At 36.7% G+C, this 27,695-nt stretch overlaps 1 protein-coding gene across 8 annotated transcripts in view; it reads right to left on the minus strand.

The window, feature by feature from the left end:
* The window catches only part of RAPGEF4 (Rap guanine nucleotide exchange factor 4), a 351,048-nt gene that overhangs the window by 4,482 nt on the left and 318,871 nt on the right, over window positions 1–27,695 (minus strand). For all 8 annotated transcript variants that reach the window (XM_074215698.1, XM_074215700.1, XM_074215702.1 and 5 more), the window contains 4 exons: window positions 22,307–22,357; window positions 21,455–21,542; window positions 20,997–21,061; window positions 1,239–1,293 (listed from right to left, as the gene is read on the minus strand). In XM_074215698.1, the coding sequence (XP_074071799.1) occupies window positions 1,239–1,293; window positions 20,997–21,061; window positions 21,455–21,542; window positions 22,307–22,357 (259 nt within the window). The remainder of the gene's footprint in view (window positions 1–1,238; window positions 1,294–20,996; window positions 21,062–21,454; window positions 21,543–22,306; window positions 22,358–27,695) is intronic.

A 27,695-nucleotide genomic window follows, 5' to 3' on the forward strand; every position in this document is an offset into this window, starting at 1 on the left:
AGTGACTTAGCACAGCTCTCCATTTAAATCTGGTTCACTTGCTTGTCATGGCATCACCTCCCTGATGTCATGGTCTTCTTTGAGAACAAAGGACAAACATCAACAGCATTATTATCATCATCATAATCATCAGGACACAATGATAAAGAGGCAGTGATGCACGGTGGATAGAGTACTGGACTTGCAGTAAGGAAGACCTGGGTTTAGATCTACCTCTGACACAAACTTGCCAATTCACGTAACCATTCTGTATCTCAGTTTCCTCATTTCAAAAGTGGAAATAATAATATTTATATCACTCACAGGACTATTGTGAAGAACAAATGATATAATATATGTGAACTGCTTTGCAAATCATAAACCGTCACTTAAAAGTTGGTTCTATTTTTTGTTAGGAATCTCAGTGACAGAAATCATATCAGTGCTTAGTGATAGTGACAACCTTTATGTCTAAAGGCATTAACTTCTCATAGAATTTACCAGAGAGAATAGCACCAAGTAGACACATTGCATCACCTCTATGACATATTAATTATGAGTTAATATCCAACTTTCTAAAAATGATTAATGAAATAAAGTCAACAACCAAAAATGCCACAAAATACACCTTCTTCCTTCTCCAACCCAGTTCTAGGGAGTCAAACTTTTCTTACCCACCTACCAGACCACTGGGACAAGATTCACATCAAAGCTAGAACCAAGGTGCCATGACAACATGGTGCCCTAGGCTGAATTCATTGACACTGCTTTATTGTGATTCTGATCATATATATTATTGTGTCAACTACTGTGGTGCTTTTACAAAAATTAAAAAAACACACTTTAAACCCATCTGGTTAATATCAGGAATAAAAGAAAGGCTGTTTCTTTGCACAGTACCTTTTGCAAATATAACACAAACATTGATTAATTCTCATAACACTCCTGGACAGATGATCAATATTATCTTTTCCCGTTTATAAATTATGGAACTGAGTCATAAAATGAATTGCTTAAGTGAATTGGCCAACATCAAACAATGAGTCAGAGGAAGAGTGAGATGAGGCTGAATCTTCTTATTTTTTACTATTTAGTTTTGTAACAACTTAAATGTAAAGGAAGACTCAGAGTGAGTCTTTTTGAGTTTGAAGAGAAGTATTTGATATAGTCAACAAGATATTTGACATCTCAAACTTTATTAATTTAAAAAACAGTCATGCCATCAAGACCCAGATGGCAGGATATAGCATATAACTTACTGAATTGTTGGCTCCTGCAGTACCTCACCGTTCTGACTGTGTTAGCAATCATACGCTAAAAAGAAGGGGAAATAAAACAAATTAGTTTAGCAAGTGATGGAACCTGCCAAGAAAAACAATCATTATTTGTTGCATTATTTATAGTTGGTATGATAAGAAATCATAACTTTTGTAGTGTATGTAACCCAGTAATAATTTCTCAGTAATAATTTAAAAATAATATTGATTTAAATTCTATTACTTTAGAGAGAAATTAAAAATCCTCAAAGTTGAGAAATTCATTTTTGGAAGGGGAGATGTTCAGGAGGATTTCTAATCTCATTCTACAACTGTGTTGTCTTTTTTCTTAAGATTAAAAAAGAAGAAAAACCAAAGTAGTATTATTCCTGGAGCTGTACCTCCCAAGGTGGCACAGTGGATAAAGTAATAGGTCTGAAGTCAGGAAGACTCATCTTTAGGAATTCAAATATGCCTTAGACATTTTATCTGCGTGACCCTGAGCAAGTCATTTAATCCCTATTTGCCTCAGTTTCTTCATCTGTAAAATCTTGAGAAGGAAATAGCAGACCACACCGGTATCTTTGCCAAGGAAAACCCCAAATAGAGTCAGAAAGAGTCAGACATGACTGAAAAAGGACATAACAACAATAACAAATGTCTCATTGCAATGGATGAATTTTCATGTCCCCTTCTTAGGGCCATGATGATCATATTTATCAACATTAAAACTGTCTTAGAATTGGAGAAGACCCAAGAAAACATCTTAAGAGAGGAAAGCCTGAACATGGTTTCATAAAATCAAAACCTCTACATGTAAGTCTAGTTTATTGTAAACTCAACTAGAGTTTATCCTGACCTTGCTCTAATTCACTTTAAAAATGTTAAGTGCCTACTGTGAACCAACACAGTACACCAGGTCCAAGAGATGCCAAGACAAAAATGAAATAATAAAATATAAATAATATAAATATATTAAATAAAATATAAATAGTTAAATTTCAATGACTTCTATTCTATTGAGGAGACAATTTGCATACAAATAAATGCATTTAAAATGAGCAAAATAAATACAAGTCATCAAGAGAGATAATAATTGAACTCATGAAATTGCTGAGGTCACCAAAGTGGGGAGTGTCAGGAAAACTTAAAGGAGGGCCTAGGACAGAGCTCTAAGGTACATGATTGTTAGGGAGTTCTATATGGATGATGAATCCCCAAAGGAGACTATAGAAACAGTCAAAAAGGCAGAAAAATGAAAAACAGCATCATGAAAATCCAAAAAGAAGAGAATAACTAGGAGGAAAAGACTATGAACTGAGCCAAATTTTCCAAAAAGGACAAAAAGGATAAGGGCTAAAAGAAGGCCATCAGATGTGGAAAGAAAACATCATTAGGAATTCTGGAGAACTAAAATATTTTCAATTAAATGATGAGGATTGATGTCAGTCTCCAACAGACCTATAACAAATGATTTGCAGAGGGAGAGAATACCTATAAGTATTGGGTGGGGGGAGGCAGAGAGGAAGAAGAATTGGGATGAAGAGTTTAAATAGGAGCAGGAACTTGAACTGAACTTCAAAAGAATCTAAAGATGTTAAGAGGTAGAGATGAAGACAGAGAGCATTACAGACATGGGCTGGGTCTGGAGTCTGGAAGACTCATCTTCATGAGTTCAAATCTGGCCATAGACTCCTACAAACATTCCTCTGAGGTCTCTTCAGACTCTCAAATTCTGAGCTTCTTTGATTAGGCAAAAAAGTCAATATACTATAAAATTCATAAAATTTTAACAAATAAAAATACATGCAAGAATTCTAAAAAATAACTAAGCATTATTTAAATTAATTTCCTCAGTTAACTAGGTGGCCAGGATGGCTTTATTCACTGGTGTTATATTGATAGATGATGATCTCCCCCTCCCAAAGAAAGAATCTCTTCCATTTCTCTGTTCTGATGCCAAAAATTCTCCAATTTCTTTGGGTTAAGGAATTGTAGCCTTTTGCTATTTATTGCAAATATACCTGGTAGTAGGAACACAACGAATTTCTTGAAGCTACTCACATCACACAGGGAAGGACCTGATCAAAATCTTTCTGAAAAAAAAAATGCTGGCTGAGGGCAGCTCATTTCAGAATGAGATGCTTAAGTAAATTTTGATAAGGAGCATGGTGAGAGAGACCACCTCTCATGGAACTTGAGAAGGGGATTACCTCTCAGGGAAGATTGCATGGAGATTAACTGTGGGATAAGGTAGGTTCCCTGCAGCCAGGGAATCTAGGAGGACCAGGGAACAAGAAATGAAAAAAAAAATGACACCAAAAGAGGATGTGGGAGAGTATTCTGTTTCCTTCTCTTGATTCTTTTGCCTGTGATCTGAAGCAAGTATGATGACAGCTGCTGAAACATGGAACTTCAGGGTCAAATGCTGAAGCTCTAGGGCTGATCCTTTACAAGGTGTTTATAAAAGGTTCTACACTGTGACGTAGACCAGTATTTCCCAATCTAAACAAGTCTGTGAGTGAGTCAAACATTAAGAGGGAAGTAAGGGCACAGGGTTAAGAAGGAATTAGTTTTGCGAATCCACCAGTTTTAAGTAAAGCTGACATCAAGAGGTTTGCATTTAGGTGTGGTATGATAGGCTGATGGTTAGGAAATGAAGCTATAGGGTGATAGACTCATAGAGCCAGAAAACACTATAGAGACTATAAAGACAGTAAAGGTTCTATCAAATCATCTATTGCCTTTGGAAGATTAGCAATAGCTATAGGTCTGTGCCAGTGGGTCCCAGTTTAAAAGACAAATAAAACAAACAAAAAATTAGAGTTTAAAAAAATAACATTAGAGCTTTAAGTGAAAGTAGAAACAGAAAGTCTGGTTCCCCAGATTTAGATCTGTTTTTCTGTAAGTTATTGATATCTGCCTAACAGAAGCTCTCTTTCTAAGACACTCTTAGGAAAGGCTGTTGAAAATTTTGGAGATTTAAAAAATATCTCTCTGTCAAGCTGATTTGAGAGTAACCAACATCAGTTGGTGTGTTTCTGTACTTGTTTCCCTGCCTTTAATTAAAAATAATAGTAAGATGCAAAGTGAAGTGAGTAGAACAAGAACATTGTAAACAAAAACAAAAATATTGTAATGATGCTCATCTTTGAAAGACAACTTCTCTGATCAATACAATGATCAGACAACTTTTTGAATTTTGAATTATTCATGATGCAAAATAATATCTACCTCCAGAAGGAGAACTGAATGCAAACTGAAGCATAACTTTTTCACTTTATTTTGATCTTGCCTTTTTTTAAGTAACATGGCTGTTATGGAAATATATTTTGCATGATTTCACATGTATAATTGATATCATATAGCTTGCCTTCTCAATGGGTAAGGGAGGTAGAGAATTGGGAATTCAAGTCTTTTAAAAAAATAAATGTTAAAAATAAATAAATAAATATGATAGCAGATTAGTAATGATGATGATGACTGGCATTTGTACAAGGTATCCCAAAAATCTTAGTACAGTTTTAAGCGAGCTTAAACTTGAATAACACTTTAAAGTTTGAAAAATACATCATATGCATCGTCTCATTTCTTCCTCATAACCACCTCATAACCAGGCAGATAATATTATTATCCTCGTCTTATAGATTAGGAAACCAATGCAGAAAGAATTTAAATGATTCACTGAGGAGTCACTTGTCTAGAGACTAAAACAGGATTTGAATTGTCTTCAAATCTAGCACTTGTTTCCTTTTCCACCTAGTTCTAAATTCTATGAAGGAAAAATAGTAGGTACAGAGTTTATGGAATTGGGAACTTTCCTGGTTGGGATATTTGCAAATTCTTTGTTCACTAAGAATCAGGGTAAATGAGTTAGCAGAAAAGAGGGGGAATGGACAGCAGTGAGGCATCTCAAATTTATGTCAATAGGTTCATCTTAAACTTTTCTTCTTACAGAAAGTGGCTACGTGATTCCCATTATTTGATTGATAGGATAATAGATATTTTAACTGGAAGGGACTTCATAGATCACCTAATCCAACACCACATTGCCACAGTTTGGCAAATGAGAAATTAAGCACCAGCAGGTCAATAGTTTGCTTAAGGTTACAAGGGTAGGAAATAACCAGGGCAAGATTCAAATCCAGATTTTCTGATTTCAAGTTCAGCACTTAAAAAAATAACTATACTGTGGTATTCTTCATGATGCCTTCTGTTTATTAAAATAATATTGCTATACCTTTTGATCCAGAAAAACCAATACTGGGTCTGTATCCCCAAGAGATAATAAAAATGGGAAAAAGACCCACATGTACAAGAATATTTAACAGCTCTTTTTATAGTGGCAAAGATGGTTGAACAAATTTTGGTATATGAATGTGATGGAGTACTATTTTTCTGTAAGAAAACATGAGCAGGTGGACTTCAGAAAAGTCTGGAAACATTTACATAAACTGTTGCTAAGTGAAGTGAACAGAACCAGGAGGACATTATATACAATAGCAGCATTGTGAGATGATCCAACTATGAAGGATTTATCTCCTCACAGCAATTCAGTGATCTAGGATAATTCTAAAGACTTGTGATATTTTCACTTCTTCTCATGTTTTCCTCCCTTTAGTTCTGCTTCTTCTTTCACAACATGATTAATATGGAAATGTGCTAAAGTGATTGTTCATCTATAACCTATATCAGATTACTCACTTGTCATGGGGAGGGAGGGGAGAGAAGGGCAATAGGGAGGTAGAAAAATATGATCCTCAAAAGTTTGCAAAAAAGATGAATGTTGTTATGTATGTAATGAATGTTTTTGTATGTAATTGAAAAAATAACATTCAAAAATAATTGCTATTATTTAGCAAACTTCTCTTTTATTCTTTTTCTATGAGGTCCATGTCATACTTTAAAATATATTGTAAAAAAAATCAATAGAAGCAGGTTCAATCCTAGATGTAATGGGACAAACACTAAAGTTAAAAAAATTAATTCATATCTGGCCACTGTTTTCTTCTAGAAAGTACCAAACTAGATTATTTTACTCATGACAGTTACAGAAACCCACCATAAACTTCTTTTGTATCTTGTTAAGTAGCTTTATAGTTTTAGAACAGATGAACAAAACCAAGTCCTGGGTCCAGTGCTGGTCTTGGAGAACTACTAGTTAAGTTGATCTGCAGGCAGCTAAGGCAGATATGTAAGTAAGCAGTAAATTAGTGAGTTGTGATTGTAGGAGTGGATAACAGCATTGACTAGTGGACAGATAGCTTTGAAGACAGAAATATCTGGGTTCAAGTCCTGCTTTGGGCACATACTAGCTGGGTGTCTGGTCAAATTGTTTAACCATTTAGTGCTCTAGTCTAGACAACCAAGACTCACATGGGTAGACTGAATTTGCCCATTTGTTAATTCCCTGTAACAATAAAATCACAGGGGCGGCTAGGTGGCGCAGTGAATAGAGCACCGGCCTTGGAGTCAGGAGTACCTGGGTTCAAATCCGACCTCAGACACTTAAGAATTACCTAGCCGTGTGGCCTTTGGCAAGCCACTTAACCCCATTGCCTTGAAAAATCTAAAAAAAAAAAAAACCCCAATAAAATCACAGATCCAGTCAATCCCTATTAAAATGTTCTATCTCTGATGTGCTGCTCCACAATGATGTGTGATTTACTGACCTTTGAAATCTATTAGCCTCCTTAGGTTAAAGTATGTTTCAAGGTTGATATTAATTCTTTTTTGAATTTTTTGATTAAATTCAGATGATTGAAAGGAAATTTTTTTGTTTTTATTTTCCTTGTTTAAATTCTTTTTTAAGCCCAAATATATGAGCATATGTGTATATGTGTATATGTATATATGTGTGTATGCATATATAATGTGTATGCATAATATATAAAATGGGTGTGTACATGTTTTTATATATACATAAATACATATACGTATACATATACATATATATATATATATATATATATATATATATATATATATATATATATATATATATATATATATGAATTCAATCTGTGAGACAAAACATCATTCCATGGCAGGGAATATGGAAATCTTTTTTTTGAACATGCCATTTTAACACTAGCGAAGACCCCTCAATCTTTGTGCACTGTTTCAACCAGGCTGTTGCTGCTTATATTCTAAAGGTGGCTCCATAGAGATGGTGAATTACCTTTAACAATAGCAAGAAAATTGATAAGACTACACACAGGGAAAGTGACTCTCAAGCTGTGGAGCTGTCGTGTTCCCCCCACCCCCTATATCTCCCCCTGGCCTCTCGCCTTACCAGAGGATAGAAAATGACTTTGAGAGAGACTCAATGGTCTTCAAAAGAAAATCAATTCATACAAAATGAAAATGATTCATAGAAGATTCCCAATTTTTTTGTATTAAAAGGAATACTCATAAGATCTTGGTGACAACTGCTACTCTAAGCACATTGATAAGCATTAAGTGACATAAGTTTGAACTGTCCATGCCCCGACATTTTCTCATAGACAAAGGCAGTACTGGTAAAATTCAAGGGTACTTTTATAAAAGACCCTAAAACTCATATGTCTTTTGGTCAGCATGAGAAATATATTACAAATATCTCCAAGAAAACGTGGCATACAATGTATAATTAGCCTCTGATATATGGAGCCCTCAAATAAACAGTAACTACGATAATTTTCATGCTAATTTACTTTAAGTTGTTTTTTCCACTTCTCCAAAGGCTTTGCATCTGAAGGGCACAAGTATATTCCATGCAGAATTATTGTAATTCTTCTGATATTGAATGGAGTGTAATTACTGGAAACCCTGGGAAATGCTGCCTGTATTCCCCTCTGAAGAATAATAAAACAATTAGCAGGGGTCAGAAACCTCTTCCTATACCATTTTGTAGGAAGTAATTGTTCTGCTTTTTAGTTTTGAAAGCTAAAACATTTCATTCTGACTTCAGTTTTAGACTACTCTTTAGAGCTATGCTCTGAGGCTTCGTAATTTTTACCTCATTATGTAGTTTAAAATGTGAGAACAATTGTTTAAATCAGTAATTTTCAGCTTGAGAGTTCAGTTCTACCTTTCTAAATCTTTGATTAATTTTAACAATGGTTTTAATTTTGATATATCCTTTTTAATTGCACTCAAAGATAACTTTAGTTACACCTTCAAAATTCAAACCTTGCTTTTGCATTAGGGTCTATTTCTCTGCTTCATTAGGTCAGCACGATACTGCCAGTGGTATATAGCCTGGTTAGAAGAAGATGAACCTTGCCAATGTCTCCATAAAAAATACATGACTCTAGTAGGGTTTTAGTATTCAGAAAAAGGACTGGACTTAACATTTTAAGTTTAGGTAGGTCCTCCAATCACTGGCAGACAGCTCTCCAGATGCAATCTTCAAGGTGCATCAGAATAAACTTGGGCTAAAGAACTAAATGACAGGACCAGTTAGGTGACACAGTGGATAGAGAACTGGCTTTGGAGTCAGGATGAGAATTGAATCCAGCTTCTGACACTTGACACTTAATAGCTGTGTGACCTTGGATAAGTCATTTAACCCTGATTGCCTCATCTCCAGGACCATTTCCAGTTGTCCCGATTCATATTTGGCCACTGAACCCAGATTTTCTTTCTGGAGGAGAAAATGAGACTGATGACTTGGTACAGCAACCTCTCACTCAAATCGAATTCATGTGCTTGTCATGACATCACCTCCCTGATGTCATGATCTTCTTCAAGAATCAAGGACAAACATCATCATAGAACCAGCAATTTAAAGCTGAAAGGGGCCTTAGAGACCTAATCCAATCCCCTCATTTAACAGTTGAGGAACACAAGGCAGCTTAAATGATTGGCTTTGATAGTAAGTAGGGGGAAGACAAGACTTGGTTCTAGATCTGACTCTGAGTGTTTATCTCTTTATTCTGTACCACAGAACTTCATCAATATTTTTCAACATTCTGATCCTCATATTAGACAGACAGCAGGTGGCACTTTACATTTATTTTGGAAGTAGCTGAGGTCAAAGGCACATAGACTTCATGGCAAGACAGTAATATTATCCAAAACTTCAAACCCCTGCCAAAAGAGATGGTCTCCACAAAGCAAACCCAGCAAATCCTTATGATGCTGCATAATTGAAAAATAAAAGTTTTATCTCACCCAGCATCTCAAATGAGCATTGTTTTACTCCATGAATAAATCCAACCCTGCCCCTGATCCAGGAGAAAATTGAACAAGGCGCTACCCCTTCGAGATTCCACCTTTCAAATCCATAGCTAATATCTTTCTGACTGAGGCAGCTTTCTATTCTGTACCCCTATGTCTGTCTCTACTGCCATTTAGCTTTGCTTTGTTCTAACTTTAAGGTTCACAAGTCCTGACAAATCAACAGGTTAAGTTCTTACATGGTTATTTCTTCAACTCATCTCAGTCATACTAAGGATGGTCTTAACCTTGATCTTACCATCACCCACAAATGAACCACCTCCAAGTTCAAGAACTCTGAAATTCCCTTATCTGACTGTGAAATAATAATTTCTCATAACTATATTGTGATAAAAGATTAATTCCCCTTAGAGAATATGAGACTTCATTATAGTTCACCTTGCTCCCTGGTTAAAAATTAAGACTCCAAAAGTCTCCCTGTTTTGTTAGTCACAAATCTAGGAGAACAATATGCAGGATGTAAAGAGAGACCATCCTCTCAGGAACAGGCAAGAAAAGAATTTATATAAAGATAATAATCTTTGTGGAGCAGTTTTCAGGGAGTAATATTGTGCAATTTCTATATTTAGGCCACTAAAGAGGCTAATTATTGTCCCCATTTCTCAAATAATATAAAGTCTGATTTCTTTTTCAGTTCTGGGTGACCATCTTGGAGATGATCTCCATTACCTATAGTTTATTGATAGATCTTAGAGAATAAAATTTAAAAATGTCTACTATATTTGACCCTGTTTTTTGAGGTTCTTACAATTTTAGGGTTCATAGACCATTATCTATTAGCTTTTCACCTCTCTCTGCCTTCTCTTTCATAACCCTAGTCTTCATCTGCACTGAGACCTCCAATCTCTTGACTCCTCAATTTTTTTCTAGGCCATCTCCCCTATACCTCTGTCTTCTTTCTATCTAGTGAATTAATTGGCTCCCACAGGGTTCTCCTGTCCTGAATTCCTAGCCTTCTTATCATATCACTAATCATTCTCATCCAAGCCTCAGCCTTGGATCATTCCTGTATTTTCAGTCTTTACTCCTATATATATATGCAGCTGAACAAAGAAGAAGCAAATCACACAACCAATTTGACTCGGTCCACTAGAAATTTATGTTATAAAACACCAAATGGACCTTCACTGCTGCTCGGCAGTCCTATTATACCTCTCTTATCAACTCACTATCCCACTCCCAAGAGACTGTTCCAAAATTTTTCATCTCTTCTCAAACCTCTTGGGGCAACTCCAACTTTGTCTCATATTTTACGGAAAAAATTGAGGCCATTTGCTGTGAACTCTCTCTCCTCTCCTCTTCCTCATCTCCCATCACTCAGGTACCTTCTGCCACTCTCTTCTCTTTCACCCTTGTCTCACATGATGAGGTGGCCTTACTCCTCACCAAAGCTGACCCCCTCAATTTGTGCCAAGTGATCCTATTCCAGCCTATCTCCTCCAACAGATTTCCCTCTTGTCACCCCCAATCTTATATTCACTTTGAACTTCTCCCTCTTTACTGGTGCATTTCCTATAAATATACCCCCATCTCCCCAATCCTGAAAAAACCCTCACTTGAGCCTTCTATCCCTTTGAACAATTATCCCAAGTCCCTTCTTCCCTTTGTAGCTAGTTTCACCATATAGAATGGATGTCTCCATTTTCTCTCCTCTCATTTTCTTCTTAACTCCTTAACCATCTGGTCTCCAACCTTCTCTTAGCAAACCAAATGGATTTTTCTCAGTCTTCACTCTCCTTGACCTCTCTGCAGTTTTTGACACCATTAATTAAACACTCTTCCCTCCTTGATACTTCCTCTTAAGTTTTCGGGTTGAGAACTCTCTTGCTTTTTCTACCTATCTGACCACTCCTTTTCTAAATCATCCTTCAGATCCCAGGGCAGCTAGGTAGTACAGAGGATAGATAGAGCACCTGACCTGGAGTCAGGAAGATCTGAGTTCAAATGAGGCCCCAGATACTGACTAGGTATGTAACTCTAGGCAAGTCTCTTAACTTTGTTTGCCTCAGTTTCCTAATTTATAAAATGAGTTGGAGAAGGAAATGGAAAATCACTCCACTGTCTTTGCCAAGAAAACTCCAAAAGGGGCCCTGAAGAGTTGGACAGGGCTTTGCCCTTTGGTTTTTTTTGTTTTTTTTTTTGTTTGTTTTTTTTAGGTTTTTGCAAGGCAAATGTGGTTAAGTGGCTTGCCCAAGGCCACACAGCTAGGTAATTATTAAGTGTCTGAGACCAGATTTGAACCCAGGTACTCCTGATTTCAGGGCCAGTGTTTTATCCACTGTGCCACCTAGCCACCTAGCCACCCCTTTTGTCCTTTGTTCTTGAAGAGGATCAATGACATCCTGAGGATGATATCTTGACTTGCCAATGGACTGAAGCAAGGCAGATCTGTGCAAGGTCATTAGCCTCATTCTTTCTCCAGAATGATGGAAGTGCAAGTGTCAAGAAAAAAGTTGGACTGGTGATGGTCTTTCTAAATTAGGGTCTTTTCCAGGTCTCAGTTTGTCTAATATCAGGTTATTCCATGACTAAGGGAAGATAGTCCAATTTATCATCACAAAGATATCAATCTGGGAGGGGTAAAACTCTCAAGAGTTTCTGGTCCCAACAGAAAACAATTGCTGTTTTTACTCATTCTAAAGTCATCAAAATCTAAACAATAAGCTTAGTGAGTTGGGGCTATTATTGGTCACTCAATTTAAAACAATGGGTTTTTTTAAAGTCTGTTTTTTCAGAGCTATATTTCAAGAAATCAAAATTGCAAACTATAGGACAAAAAGTAAATTATGCCAGCTCTTTGAAAAAAATTAATGTAGACTACTGAAATGACTAAACAATAACATTCAGATCATCCCAACTGTAAGTGACCCTCAGGCTCTGTTCTGGTCCCTCTTCTCTTGATGATCTCATCAGCTCCCCTACCTTTCTAGCCTCAGTCTTTCATCTGACCTCTAATCTCTGATTTTCAGACATCTTGAATTAGATGCCCAATAGACATCTTAAGTTCAACAAGAAATAGAACCCATTATCTTTCCCCTTGAATCCTTACCCACTCCTAACTTCCCTATTATTGTAGAGGGCAACACCATCCTCCCATCCCTTAGGCTAGCAACCTAGGAGTCATCTTGTATCCCTCACCCTCTCTCTCACACCCCAATCCCACCTTGGTTGCCAAGGTCTGTTGCTCTGACTGGGCCACCACTCTGCTGTAGGTCCTCATTATCTCACACCTGGACTACTGTAATAGCCTGCTATTTCAAGTCTCTTCCCACTCTAGTCGTTTCTCACCTGAAAATAAATTCTCAAGACATTTCTTTGTGAAACCATCCTCAATCTCTCTGGGTTAAGGTTTGACAAACACAGTTAAAAAACTGACTGAAGTTGATGTGATCTCCTTTCCCAGGTCAATGAATTCCCTAAGCCTGACCAGACATTATCATTTCCATCCTCTGAATATTTTGTAAATCTCCTAAATTCTCCCCTCCAGAGATTCCTAAATATTTGCTTATTCCATTCTCTCTTCCCTAGTACTTTATATAATACCTGTTCCCAGGCCTATCCTTGGGTCTGAGACTCTGAGCTGTAACTCATTTGTCTTAATTAATTTTATTGTTTTCATTTAAAATTCAAGTTGACAGATTAAAAAAAAAAGATGAATGTTTCACTAAAAAGTTTTCAGAAATTTGGAGTAAGAGTGAATAAAGATGAAGGATTCAAAACTGATCTGTTTGATGATGCCCATGCACACCTTTCCATCATGGACCTATCCCACCACCATACCTTTGTACTAGTTGTCTGCCATCCCTCCATGCTCCTATCTCATGACAACTGTGAATCCTTCAAGGGTCAGGTCAAATGCCACTTTCATCAAGAGACTTTTTCCTAGCCTTTCCCCTTTCTCCAATATACTTGGACTTTCCCCAAAGCATCTCAAATATCCCTGTTAATTTACAAATTGCCTCTTAAATTAGGAATTAAGCCACCTGAGGGTAGACATTGGTTTTATTTTGTCTTTCTCTGTATCCTCAATGGTTAGTATAATGCCTGATTCATAATAACCACCTGGCAAATGTTTATTAATTGACTAAATTTAATCATTTAAATTGTTTTGCTATTGCTTTGGGAAGAAGTACAAACTTTATACAGATTTGTCCATTAGAAGAGTCTTATTTCTGATTAGATTTTCTTAGCAAATTTTATGCATATTTCAAGTTCCCTTGCTTTCCATCTAGAAAAAGTTTCCTTTTTCCATTCCTAGCTTTCATCTTTCCTTACTTCTTTCCTTTTTTTTCCTTTCCTCCCCTCTGTCTCCTTAGGGATAAAGTATCTAGGATTAAGGAAGGGATAGTTCTCTAGTTCTCTGTACAGATCACATCCTATTTGGAGTATTGCTCAGTTCTGGGTATCACATTTTAGGTAGGACATGGATACAGTTACTGGGCGGCTTCCAGGGGAAGGCAACCAGAATGATGAAGGGCTTCAAATAAATGACAGATGACTCAGGTTAAGGAATTTTTTGTTGAGCCTGGAGAAAAGAAGACTTGAAAGAACATGATAGTTGTAGACTTTGAATGTCAGTCATGTGGAAGTAGGATTAGCTTCATTTGTGTCCAAAGGGTAGAACCAGAAGAAATGGATGGAAGTTTTGAAGAAGAAAATTTAGACTTAAGGAAGGAAAAATTCCACCAATTAGGAACCTACAGAAGTGGGATAGGCACCTCTGGTGGTAGTGGGTATTAGATAAGCAGTGTTCTATATATAGTCCATACCATAACTCAGAGAAGATGGTACAAGAAGGAATTTATACTGTTGAAATCAGCAATGAAGCTGCATAAATATATATATATTATATATATATATTATATTTATGTATGAATGAATGTGTATGTTTATATATGCACACACAAACATATATACATATATGCCAGTGACAAAAGACATTTAAAGAAACTTCTTCACAGCAAACTTTTAAAGATTTTGGGGAAATTCACATTATAGGCAGAAAGTATCACATTAGATAGTACTTTACCAATTTTCAAATGGACCTTAGGTTTTCTTAGAAGCCCATGTCCACAGTGATCCCTCACTCCTCTTAACCCCCTTTGCACTTAGAGTCTGTACTGTTCATTTGATATCTCTTTGCGACATTTCTTCTGTCTTTAGTCAGCTTTAGCTTTTTTTATATTCAAATTTGCATCATTGGTAATAGGATAAGTCAATCCAACAATTAATAAAAAGTGTGACTATTTAATGTACAAGACCCAGTGCTAGGTATATATGTATGGTGCTACAAACCAAAACCAAAGAGAATTACTGCTCTCAGGGTTCTTTCTTTCTATTAAGGTCAGAAGAAGTTTGTCTAGATAAGAATTGTGCCTTATTTCTTTTTAATATCCTTATCACCTAAACATTTTTATTTGTTTTGTTTTGTTTTAGGTTTTTGCAAGGCAAATGGGGTTAAGTGGCTTGCCTAAGGCCACACAGCTAGGTAATAATTAAGTGTCTGAGACCGGATTTGAACCCAGGTACTCCTGGCTCCAAGGCTGGTGCTAGCCACCCCCCACCAAAACATTTTTAATAGGATTGCTGAACTTAAATGTAAATATGTCAGGGCTATTCCACTCATTTTCCCCATATTTATTATGATCTGTCTCCACAACTAGATCATGAGCTTCTTGAGGAAGGAACCTCAAGGCATGACTCACAGGCACATCCTTGGAACAACTAGAACAGCCACTCAATAAATGTCTTGATTTGATTTAAAGCATCTGGAAGACTTTAGACAGCTATATGTACTACGAAGGGTAAATGTCACAAATAATTTTATAGCTTTTTCTTATAGATTGAGCTGGTACAGTGGGGATGGGTAGGTGGGTTCTTTTATTTTTCCACTCTTGGCAGGATGGAAGGGCTGGATTTCAGTCACAATTTGCAAAGCAAAAAAAAAAAAATGGTTCAAAACATTCATTTTTGTTCAGAGGGATGATGCATGTTGAGAAGTTTGTAACAGCCTTCTTGCCAAATAAAACTATTAGTTTAAAAACGATATTCATAAATAAATAAACCTAAATATGGGTATGTCTGAAATAGAACCAAGCACATAATACAGTAGCAACTGTGACTATCAGCATGCTATATATATGCAACAATACCCTTTCAGCTTTATGCAGCCTGGTATGGTGGCAGCAGGCCAACACATTATCTGCTAATCCATTCCTAGTCTAGGCTCCTAAATGTTATAAATATTCATGGATGCCATAGAAAGCTACTAAGGGCTTTATTCAAACACTTTTCGAATACCCCTTTATGTTCCAAAAAAAAAAAATGAAAGAATGTCTGCCCCCTTTTTTTTTGCATAAGGATCAGAGTGTGAATTCTCTTTTGTTCCTATCCACAAAACCTGAAAACCAATATGCAACAAATTCCCTAATCCTCATTTCACACCTCAAGGGTGGAGAGGTTTAAAAAGCTGGGGGTGGAGGGGATGTTGGAGTGGTTGGCACCATGGTCTCCTGCTAATGTGCTCCCCTCCATGGAAAGCTAAGTAACCTGGGATCTGAATGTTTGGGTAGCTTCAGCTCCCGGTGTAGGTCCAACTTCTGGAGTCCCAGTCACCCAGACCCCAAGAACAACTGATCATCTTGGCCTCCTTGATAGATTATGATGATGTGCAGCAGTAGGAGGAATTGTGATGTCATAGTAGCTAACAACTGAGAGAATAACACTTGTGAGCAAATACTTCCAGTGCTTGGGATGGAACTTGGGGGGAAGAAGACACAGTTTCTGGAGAGATACCTGATATAGAATGCCTTTTGGTATTTCCATTCCTTATTTCTATGTCACCCAGTTTATGAAAGGGCAATTGCAAAAACAGATTGACTTTTCCCATGAAAGGATCATAGATGGAAAGCTGGAGGGGTTATCTATGCTAGCAAAATGTATTTTATCTCAACACGAACACAGCTGACATTAGACCTCTTACTTTATTGTCAGAAAGGTAGCCAGGCAGATAGGAGGCACAACGGAGAGAACCAGGAAGACCTAAGTTCAAATCCAATCTCATACATTTTCTAGTCGTGAGACCCTGGGCAAGTCACTTAGTCTGTATTTTTGTCTCACTTTCTTCAACTGTAAAGTGAGGATAAAAATGGCACTTGATGCCCAGGGTTGTTGTGATGGTAAAATGAGATAATATTTAAAATGCTTAGCATAGTGTCTGGTAAGTGCAATATAAATGTTATCATCATCATCATCATCATCATCATCATTATCATTATCATCATCATCATTATTGCTATTAATCCAAATAGATTGTATTCTCCTCACAATGTTTTAGCAGTACTGCATTTTATTTTGTTGGGTAGGAGAGATGTGGCTGGTGGCTACCTTGATATATACTTTTTTTCAGGCTTTTGCAAGGCAAATGGGGTTAAGTGGCTTGCCCAAGGCCACACAGGTAATTATTAAGTGTCTAAGGCCAAATTTGAACTCAGGTCCTCCTGACTCCAAGGCCAATGCTCTGTCCACTGCACCACCTAGCCACCCCTTGATATATACTTTTAAAAAGAAAATAAAATATTTTGTCTTACTCCAGAATGGAAATTCACAAGGCTCTTTGTTCATTCTATAATTCAACTCAACTCCTGAGAGGGAAGGTGGTGTAGTATAAAAGATAGGATTCTGGACTTGACTGGGCTTGAATCCTGCTTCAGCTCAACCTTTCCAAGCCTCAGTTTTCTCATTTGTAAAATGAAAGGTGTCTACAATCTCTAAGACTTTCCAGCTCTAACTTTAAGATTATATGGTCACATGCTATATCATGAGGTCCCAGTGGGCTCATGGATGTACTGTACATCCTACATAAATGCCAGTCATCAATAGTCATCACCATTTACTCACATGACTCAATATTTTAGATCATTACTTGAAATCCTAAAAATTCCAAGACTCTTATTCAGTCTTTTGCCAATAGCTGGTTTTACATTGCCCTGCCTTCTCACATGTCCATAGCATTGTCCATGTCATTCCCAATGCTTATAATGGACTCTGCAGCAGTTGGCATGGTCTTTCATTGGGCATCATTGGGTTAAAGATTTAGCACTGGAAGGGACCTTGGTATTCATCTAGCCCAAATTCTCTCATTTCACAAGTGGAGAAACTGAAGTCCAGATGTCTAAGTGTCTTGTCTAAAGTCAACTTAGAGACTATATCTCATGTATTTTAACTCCAACTTCATGTAGTATGTGCTTAATAGTTGCTACATATCTTGGTCTGAACAGTTGCCTGTAGTCATGTCAAATGTGATAGATGTGCTACTTTGAGTTCAAATTCTGTCTCACACCCTTGCCAGTTGTGTGATCTTGGACACATCACTTCTGTCTGCCACAATTTTTTCATCTATAAAATGGGGCTAATAATAGCGTACTTCCCAAGGCTGTTGTGAAGATCAGTTTTTTTTAATGTAAATTACTTTGCAAATCTTAAAGCACTAAAAATATAAATACTAGCTCTGAAGAAGATGATAAAGAGTCCAACTACAGATATCTTTTCTGATAAGAAAAATTTATATTAAATGATTGTGCACATTTAAAAATTTTTTTGTATAATTTGGGAAATGATTGCTAGAAAGTTTTTTTACTTTCTGTTTCTGAGTAGAAATTCTTTTAAGTGGGCAAAATAATTTAAAATGTGCAGGTTAAGAAATGTATGAAGAATACTGGTGTTGTGGCTCAATTATGACTCAAACAGCAGAAAAAGAAAAGCATCCAGGGCACACCACCTTTGACAAGAAGCCCAGATGAAGAACTTGATCTCCGAAGTCAACATCTTCGAAAAGTCTGAGCATATACTCTATTTTCCAAGATGCTCAAATTTCAGAAACCCTGGACTAAGCAATGGTTGATTTTCTTTTCATGGTATAGTCTGTGCTTGGCTGATTCCCAAAGCTCAGCAATGCTGACTCATCTAGAATTGCTATAGGATTTCCAATGTTTTCCTGTGACATGGTATTTTTTTCAACTTTCGAGCTACAGTTTTTCTATTTTTTTAAACTAGCAAGAAATTGAGCCAACCATTGGTATTCTGAATTTGTCTAACCAAAACAAGGGGTAGAACATTTGTTTGACACTTCACCTATCTAGAATTCAACTTAGTAGCAACCTCACCTAACTAGAACACAGGAATGAGGAAAAAAAAACAAGAAGTGCCTCTGAGAGGACAAAACAGATCATCACAAAGTCCATATGTTAAATCATATACTTTACTCAGAAGAGAAATCCTTAATCCTCATTCCAAGGCTTTTTAGTTTTATTTTGCAGTGTCAGCCACTTGTCAACTGATTGATAATTCTACAAGCTTGGCCATATGTTTCTGATTTCTTAATGGATAAGAAGCTACAAATAAGAAACCGAATAAGGGCTAATATAAGCAAACAGGTTGAATAGCTAAGGAGAGGAAAAACTACAAAAAAGCAGACACAGTAATTTGAAGACATTTAAATATAGAGGCAAATAGTCACAATATCACAACTGGAAATGACCTTAGAGGTTAATTAGTCCATCTCCTGAATAAGAATTGTTTCTACATCATTGTCCACATGTGCTCATACCATCCCTATCAATGACCTCCAGTGAGAGGGAAATGGAGGCAGCATAGCTTTAATTGCATCAAGCCAAATTTGTCTCTTTGCAAAGTTGAGAGGTACACTAATGAGTAGATCAAATCTAATTCTTCAACTATATAATGACCCTTCAAATATAGCAATTATCCTTCTCTCTATGTCTTCATTTTCTTTGTCCAACTAGCCAATTATTTCAACTGCTATCAGATGGCATTAACTTGAGGTCCTTTGCCATCCTGGTTGCCCTCCACTGGATGTTTTTTAGCTTATCAATGTCATCCTTTAAATATGATCCCCAGATCTGAGTTCAATATTTCAGATACTGTCTGACTAGGGCAGAAGATGGAATGATAGTTGTCTTTTTATTCCTGGATACTATACCTCGCATAATAAAAATATTATTATTAATGTAACAAGACTGAATGAACTTTCTTGGATGTCCTTCACACTTGAAGTTCTTACTGTTCAGTGTTAATAATGATATCATGGGGTCAGCAAGAAAAGATTATGTTCTATTTCATATATGTTTATTTATGAATGCAGATATGAAATCTACATAATATTTTATAAAATTTTCCAACCCAAATGGTAAAAATAAATTATGACTTGTGCTAAATGGTATAAACTTTCAGCTATGTGGAAAACTTGGGCATCTAGAACAATTTCTTTCCAGGTTTTAGCTGGCTGAGGTTTACACTATAAAAAATGAAGGGGTCAAATATCTTTTAGGTCCAAAATGAAACCAAATTTTATGGGAAAATTTAATTAAACCTCAGGCTTATGCATAAAGAATTTTCTTAAATTATATAGAGTCATATATCAAACTTGCCAGAAAATGAGACAATGAATATATATATATATATATATATATATATATATATATATATATATATATATCATACTTACATGAGCATGGAAAACAATAAAGGTGTCATAGGATAATGGTCGTTTATTTACATTACATAATCCATAAAAAATTTAGTAGAATATATGCCATTACTCACATCTAACCTATAGGAATTGTTCTTAAGTCTTTTTCTTTTCTTTTTTGGGGAGCTGGATTCATCCATATTTGTATAGGAATTCCCTTCACTGATGGATGCCTAGAGTTGCAAATTATAATCTTAGACAGTAGAGAGAGGGTAAAATAACTTGACTATGATCACTCAGCCAGTGTGTCAGAGTCAGGACTTCAACCTAGGTCTTCCTGCTTCCAAAGTGGTTCTCTAGCCCATGCTCCATATTGCCTCTTGCCTCATTTTTGTTTTTTGCAACATTAGAAAATTAGCTTTCAGATACTCTTTTTTGTCAAATCTTAGAAAGATGAAAAAATTGAAGCCTGCAATTTTGGAAACAGATAGACTCTTTACCTTGAAGGTTTTAAAATTTTCCTCTCCATCCCTGAGTGCAATTGATTGGTCTAAACTGTGCCCATTAAATATAACACTCCAGTGGGAATTTATTTGCAGAATTTGTCTATTGCCTACTTTTGTGCAGCAAAGTCAGATTAGGCAGACAAACATTTCCTTGACATCCTGGGGCAGACCAGTTCCACAATTCTTATGACAAAAACAACAACATGGAAGCCAGTCTGTTGAGTTTCTACATTTTAGCAACAGGCGGCCGGAGAGAAATGAGGAGCATAAAAGCCGGGGGCCTATGGTAGCTGTGAGCAACCACACAAATACAATTCAGCTCCACAAAAAAGAACTGACAGAATAAAATGGGAGTCACTCTGTGCCAAATCTTTCAAAATCCTTTATGTATAACTTCCACGAGTTGCTACATAACAGCATATGAGCAAATTACCTCTTTTATTAGAATGAATGCAAATTTGTTGGGGGTTTCTTACGGGGTCGGGGTATTGGAGAGAAACACTCCCTCCCAACATTCGAGATGAGGTTATATAGAATACGTACCATTTTTTCAAAGTTTACTAGACTGTCAACCAACGTCTTGTTCCCCTCATGAGTAAATGTCATATCTGTATGGAAATAAAAAGCCACAAGCTAATAACCAATTGAAATTTGTCATAGGAAGAAAGCACAATGGCACTGCACTAGATTACACCAACTGATTTGCATAATGTAATTGTACAAGGCTAACAATGGCTCCTTTTATGTCAGGTGTTTAACTTTTTAAAATCTCTTTACTTGAGATTAGTAAAATTTCTAAACTAGTGCTTAGTTCAGCCAGGGAGACTTTCAAAATCCCAAATCATCCTTCTCCTAACCCTCTTAGCCCTTGAAAAGACAAACAAACAAAAAATTCAGAGAAGATGGAAGGAAGGATGCTATCTCCTTCCCCCTTTCCCAAAGAGCTCTATTTGATCTTCCCTTGACTCCTCAGATATTTATTACCTGCTCATTTGGATTACCTTTAATGAGTAAGGGCATGAAGGGAATGAGAGGCGGATCCAGTTTTGCAACAGTAAGCCTGTAAGCCCTATGGTTCCGAGATGGATCCTTAAGAGGGAACAAACAAAACAACAGCAAATACACTATAGTGAAGAGTGGTAAAAGAGTCAACTTTCAGATAAGTCAAACCCTTTGTGTTTTTAAATCGGTGGTGAATACAAAATCACAAGTTTTAATGAAATGTAATTAAGGTACTAAAACAAAACATTGCAGTCTTTTCATTTCTCTTTTTTCTTGCTTTTCATGATGATGGGAGCCATCTGCTTGAAGGCAAATATTAAATTCACAATAAAGTCCAAAGCATGTGACCCACTGTAACCCACAGGTCCTCAGCCCTATTCCAAAGCTATCCACATCTTCCTTGATTTGCCTCTGCCTGTCTCACACTACCAGTCCAAGCATGCACCTCTCCTGGCACACCCAAACACTCCTGCCAAATCCCACTCAATTATTTTTCATCTACAAACATATCCCAACTCACAAGGGAAAGTGGTTTTGAGTAAGGCAAGAAAAATGCAGCTTGGAGCACATAACCATTCAGTGTCTGATGTGAAAAAAAAAGCACGTCACACTGCTTTTCTTAATTACACAAATCGACCTTATGTGGGGCATAAGTCCTCTTTAAGTTAGTTCCTAAGAGTGTAATTCATTAGTCATACATGCTTGTTTTAGCAGCACTAAAATGGGATCATAAACTTCTTAAAGTCAGACAAGGGCAGATAAAATATTCTGAAATGAGGACTTCAAATTAGTTCATCAGCAAATGGATTAATACAGACAGTGAACAGAATAAAGGGGCTACTGCCACTTACCATTAAGCTTTCAAACTCAGCATAGATCTTCTTGAACTTGCTAGGAAGTTTCTGTTGACAAAATCAAAATACCAACATTCTTTGTCACACTCAGTTCATACAGATACCCTATCATTTCTGTAAGACATGTTCTCTGCCTACCCCTGGCTCTTAATCAAGCAATCTGGCAAAAGCTGTGTTAGGTTTTTCCATTTCAAAGTAATTTAGAATAACAAAAACCATCCTTCCAGAAGTCTTTTAACTTAGGTGATTCAAAAGTAACTTATGAATGCTTGGGTTTTACTGTCTTTAACATTGTTATCCATACAGGATGATTCATAAAGATGATAGCTTTCCTGGGTCACAGCTAGACTGGTAATTTTTTTTAACTCTCTGATGTCCACAACTACAAATTCAGATAATAGAACAGGAGATCTTTATCAAGAATCCATGGAACAAGTCTATGAATAGAATTTTGGGGGGGGATTTCTTTTGTAATTTTAACTACTTTTTATGCATTTAAAACTATTTTGAGATCAAAAAGCCAAAGGTCACTCCCCTATCCTCCCCCCCCCCCAAATAAAGAATACCTCTCATAGAACATGGAACTAATAAAGTACAACTCCATCATTTTACAGAGAAGAAAACTAAAACTCAAAAAAGGCTGTGATTTGTCCAAAGGCACACAGGTATTAGTGACAGAACCAGACCCTGACCTCACATCCTACTGGCAGTACTTTTGCTATTATTTCACTTTGCTTTCCCTAGATTATTTTGTATGTTTCTCAAAATGGAATAGATTTTAAACTGTCTGGTTTATTTGACTGCATGGAGTACAGTAGTTAATATTGTCTTACTGATCTTTTAATTTTCTTTCTCATTTTGATCAGTGAATCAAAATCACAGTTCTATACCCAGGATTATTATTCATTGTTCGATTCGTTGTCCACCATTCTCATAAGTACCAGGCTTTTAGTAAAACTGAGCAAATGCTTTTCCCACTTCTGAAAGTCTCCAAATTAAGAATGGTGTTCTCATCACAAAGCAGAGCACGTTGAGCTTTATGATTTGTCTTTTCTATCATGCATCATTAATAGGACTGGCAATGTCCTGAATGTCAGAGGTTTCCAATTTCCTTCTTCTTTCTTGGGTAAATTTAACCTTTAAATAAATACATTCTGCATTTCATTAGATTTTTATATTATACATAAATAGCTTTTCTTTTCTCATCCCAAATCTGAACCAGTTGCAAAATCTCTTTTGAAAAATCTTATAAATCTTTGTTTTTAAGAAAAAGAAAAGTGTGCTTTAGGTGCCACACATCCATTTCCCTAAATCCTCATTTTGAGGACAGGCTTTGATTTTATAATTTCAAAAAAAAATATGGTAAATAGCTGTGGTTTGAGTTCTGGTCTAGGGCTTTTGGGAAGAAGAGTTCTCAATTTGAATTCCCAATTTACAGGAGGGTTTTTAAGCAATTTAGTAAGTGTTTAATTATTCATAAATGAATTAATTGATTAATGAATGTTTTCCTCATCACTCAGTTGGCTCCTAAGTCATTGAGCTAAGTCAATTGGGGGCACTGAGTTGGTGAGGGTGCATATCTAATGTGGATGAGACTGAATGTGTCTCTCTAATCCAGTATATGTCTCATATTACATTCCATGGCCAAATATAAAAGATGATTCATCATTTTCTATTATATTTACCTCTTCTCTCCATTAGCACAGAGAATCAGAAGTTGATGATGCTATCATTTCCATGAGTCTCGGTTCTGTCATCTGTAAAATTAGTTTACAACCTATATTGCCACCACCTCTGTAAAAAAATAGAATTTCTACTCTCATTCTAGTCCAGTTCTATCTTTTACAACCTACTTTGTTTAAACTCCTATTGTAAAAGTCACCCAAGTATACCAGCTCTCACTGGGAAGTCCCTAATTTTATGAAAAGTTAGGTGATGCAATGGATAGAGGACTGGACCTGAAATCAGAAAGCCTCATCATTGTGAGTTCAATATGGCCTCAGACACTAGCTATAAGATCCTGGGCAAGTCACTTAACCTGCTTGCATCAGTTCCTTCTCTGTAAAATGAGCTGGAAAAGGAAAAAGCAAACAATTCTAGTAATTTTGTCAAAAAAAAAAACCCAAATGGGGTCATGAAGAGTCAGACATGAATGAAAAATGACTAACAAAAAGTTTACAGTTAACTCCTAATATTTGGAATTTGTGCTACATTTTCCCAGAAAATCAACAAGACATGGTGGTTAGGAACTTGTTTAGTCCATATGATACTTTATAAGTTCATGATTTCATGTGATCCTCACAACAACACCGTGGGTAGGATGGTGCAATTTTCCTAAGAGTAGCAGTCCCAGAAGACAATAGAAAAACATGGTATGTTCAAGTGTGTTGAAGCATGTTTTCAGTGATGGCCTTTGTACAAAAAGTGGCAAAAGGATATCACCTAGGAAGCTATAGTCAGAAAAGGAAGTAGGTCACATACAGAGCAGGAAGGGTTATTGATAACCTGAGTGGTTTACTGATATTTAAGAAATGTCAAAAACATTTAATTAATTAATTAATTAATTGTAGAGACTTCTAGCATGTTAAATGCACCCTCTTTGGAGGATCTATGGAAGAACATCGGTAAAAACTGCAAAGGATGAAAAGGCACAGATGAATTAAGCTATTCACTGAATACTAAAATCATTGAGTTCATCCTTCACTGAAGCACTCAAATGCCAGAATGGCATGGCATTTAATATTCTCAGTCACAACAAACCAGCAACCTTCTCCTATTGCAGCGGTGATTGTGGGAATTCTTTGCTATCCGTTCTTCTTTTGGGGCTGTTCATCCTCCTTTTTTAGGACCAGCCTCCTCAGCTTCAAGTTGTAATGTGAAAGGATGAGGGGTGGATTGAGAGATGGGGCAGGAAGAGGAGGGGGCATCGTGAGACTGATTCCTACTCATGTGTAACCCCCCAGAGACGCTCTGCTCTTCAGGTCAGCTTCCCAGTCACCCAGTTAATCAATGAACATTTATTAAGAGTCTGCTATAAGTTAGGTTTTGTATTCTAGGATACGAAAAAGGGGGAAAGATAGTTCCTGCCTTCAAGGAGCTCACAGTCTACTGGGGGAGAAAACAGGAAAAACAACTATATCCAAACAAACTAAATTCAAGAAAAACCTTCTTTGTTCCCTTGAACTTGGAGGAGTTAAGCTCTATTTCTCTTTCCCTTATGTCCACCTGTTATTCCCAACCAGGGTTTCTTTCCTTTTCTTTTCCACTACAGAATATACACAATATCACTCTTGCTTCTTTAACCCTTAACCAAACATACTTTCCTTTCAAAGTTTCCCAGGGATTTCCTTTTCACTGTTAAACAAACAGCATAAGGTTTATCATGGAAGACCAGGCTTTTTGCTTTTATTGGAAAACATAAAGGGAATAAAAATGGCTCCTTGTGGCTTCTCCCTTCTCAGAAGACTATACATATACACTCCTTGAGGTCAGAGGTTATTTCACGCTTCCGTTTTCATATTCCCAGCATCTAACACTCTGCTTTGTACAAAGTAGATGCTTAAGAAATGTTTGTGAAATTTAATTGACTCCAGAGAGGGAGAAGATGATATAGGAAAAAAGAAGCACTGGTTTTGTTATGAGTAAAAAGGACTTGATTCAAATTCTACCATTCTTCTCGGGGTCTTTTTTAGGAACTGAGGCCATTGGACTTGCCAGCCTCTGAGATACTCACTAACTCTAGAATCCTGTGATTCTATAAATCGAATTCCAATAAAGAGAGACCAAAGTAGCATAGGTACACCAACATTTTCAAGTTCAACAGGTTTATCTAGTATTCCAAGAATTTTTTTTCAGAGGTGGGGCCTAAGAGTAAGAAACAGAGAATTCCAAACTGTCTATGAAACCATTCCTAGAGCAGGAGGGAAGTAAGTGGCGGTGAGAAGGGGAAGGTGAGAGGTACTAGTAGGGCTTCCTCCTACCCTCATTCCTCACCTTTCCATCCCAGTCCCCACCAGTCCTACCACTGAACACATCCTTGAACTGGATTATAGAAAAATGAGAATCAGTTACTAGGAGAGGGGGGTGAGTTGCTGAAGGGGAAGGGGAAGGAAAGTGAGAGAGGAGGGGAAATCCTAATTAAAAAACAGCTGAACAGCTATCACACATACTCCCTGACTCAGTCGGACTCAGTCCTACAGGAAGTCTTCCCTTATCCCCTTAGTTGTTAGTAGTTTCTCTGTCCTCTTCCAATGAAACCTATAAAATTATTTGTTTATCTGTTCTCCTCTTCCCAGGAAAATATAAGCTCCTTGAGGAAGAATATTCTTTTGTTCCTTGTATCCTCAACTTCTAACTTAGTCCCCTTCACTGTGGGAATATAATGAATGTTTAGTGAATTGTATTTTTGCCACTTAGAAGTTAGTCCCAGGTGGACATTTATGTCAGAGATACAGATAAATGCCTGTAGGTAAGCTGAGGAAAAGACCTCTATTAAATTTGCACATATCGTCTGAAGCATATGTCTTTGTATTTTGTTGTATACTATTTGGTTCTCTAATAGTTTCATATGCACCTATTATGTACCCCCTATAGCATTGTAAACTTCATGAGACAGAGACATATCTCATAATTCCAGAAGAGACAATAGGACCATAGGTTTATTAAACTCAACAATTTTTTTCTAAATTATTTTGTTTTTTTGCAAGGCAATGGGGTTAAGTGACTTGTCCAAGATCACTAAAGCGTCTGAGGTCAAATTTGAACTCAGGTCTTCCTGCTTCAAGGACTGGTGCTTTATCGACTGTGTTACCTAACTGTCCCTATTAAAGCATTTTTAAAAGAAATCAAGTAAAGACATTAACTTAGTTGTGTTTCATCTTAAGATGGAGTTTTAGGGGCAGCTAGATGGCGCTGTGAATAGAGCACTGGCCCTGGAGTAGGGAGTACCTGAGTTCAAATTACCTAGCTATGTGGCCTTGGGCAAGCCACTTAACTCCATTTACCTTGCAAAATCTTAAAAAAAACAAAAACCAAGGACAAGTTAAGAATATCTTTTGGTTTAAATGCTCCCACTGGAGTAGAAATAGTAAATTCTATTGTTCTTGGTTCTGGCCTGACTCAGCATTGTTTCCTGACATTTTTGATTCCTTCTAATAGGAGGAATACTGAGGACAGTAGTTCCTCTGATCTATACACTCTGCTGCCAAAATTTTAGATGTTACAAAAAATCCCCAATCAATAGCAAGCATGGTACTTGATAAATCTAGGCCAGTAATTCGTAACCTGAGGTTAAAATGCAATTGATCTCCTTTGCAATCCTACATATTTTATTTAGTGCATTTTAAACTATTGTTCTGAGAAGGAGTTCATAGGATTCACCAGTCTA

This window comes from Macrotis lagotis, chromosome 1 (genome assembly GCF_037893015.1).
Source record: "Macrotis lagotis isolate mMagLag1 chromosome 1, bilby.v1.9.chrom.fasta, whole genome shotgun sequence".
Lineage (NCBI taxonomy): Eukaryota > Metazoa > Chordata > Mammalia > Peramelemorphia > Peramelidae > Macrotis > Macrotis lagotis.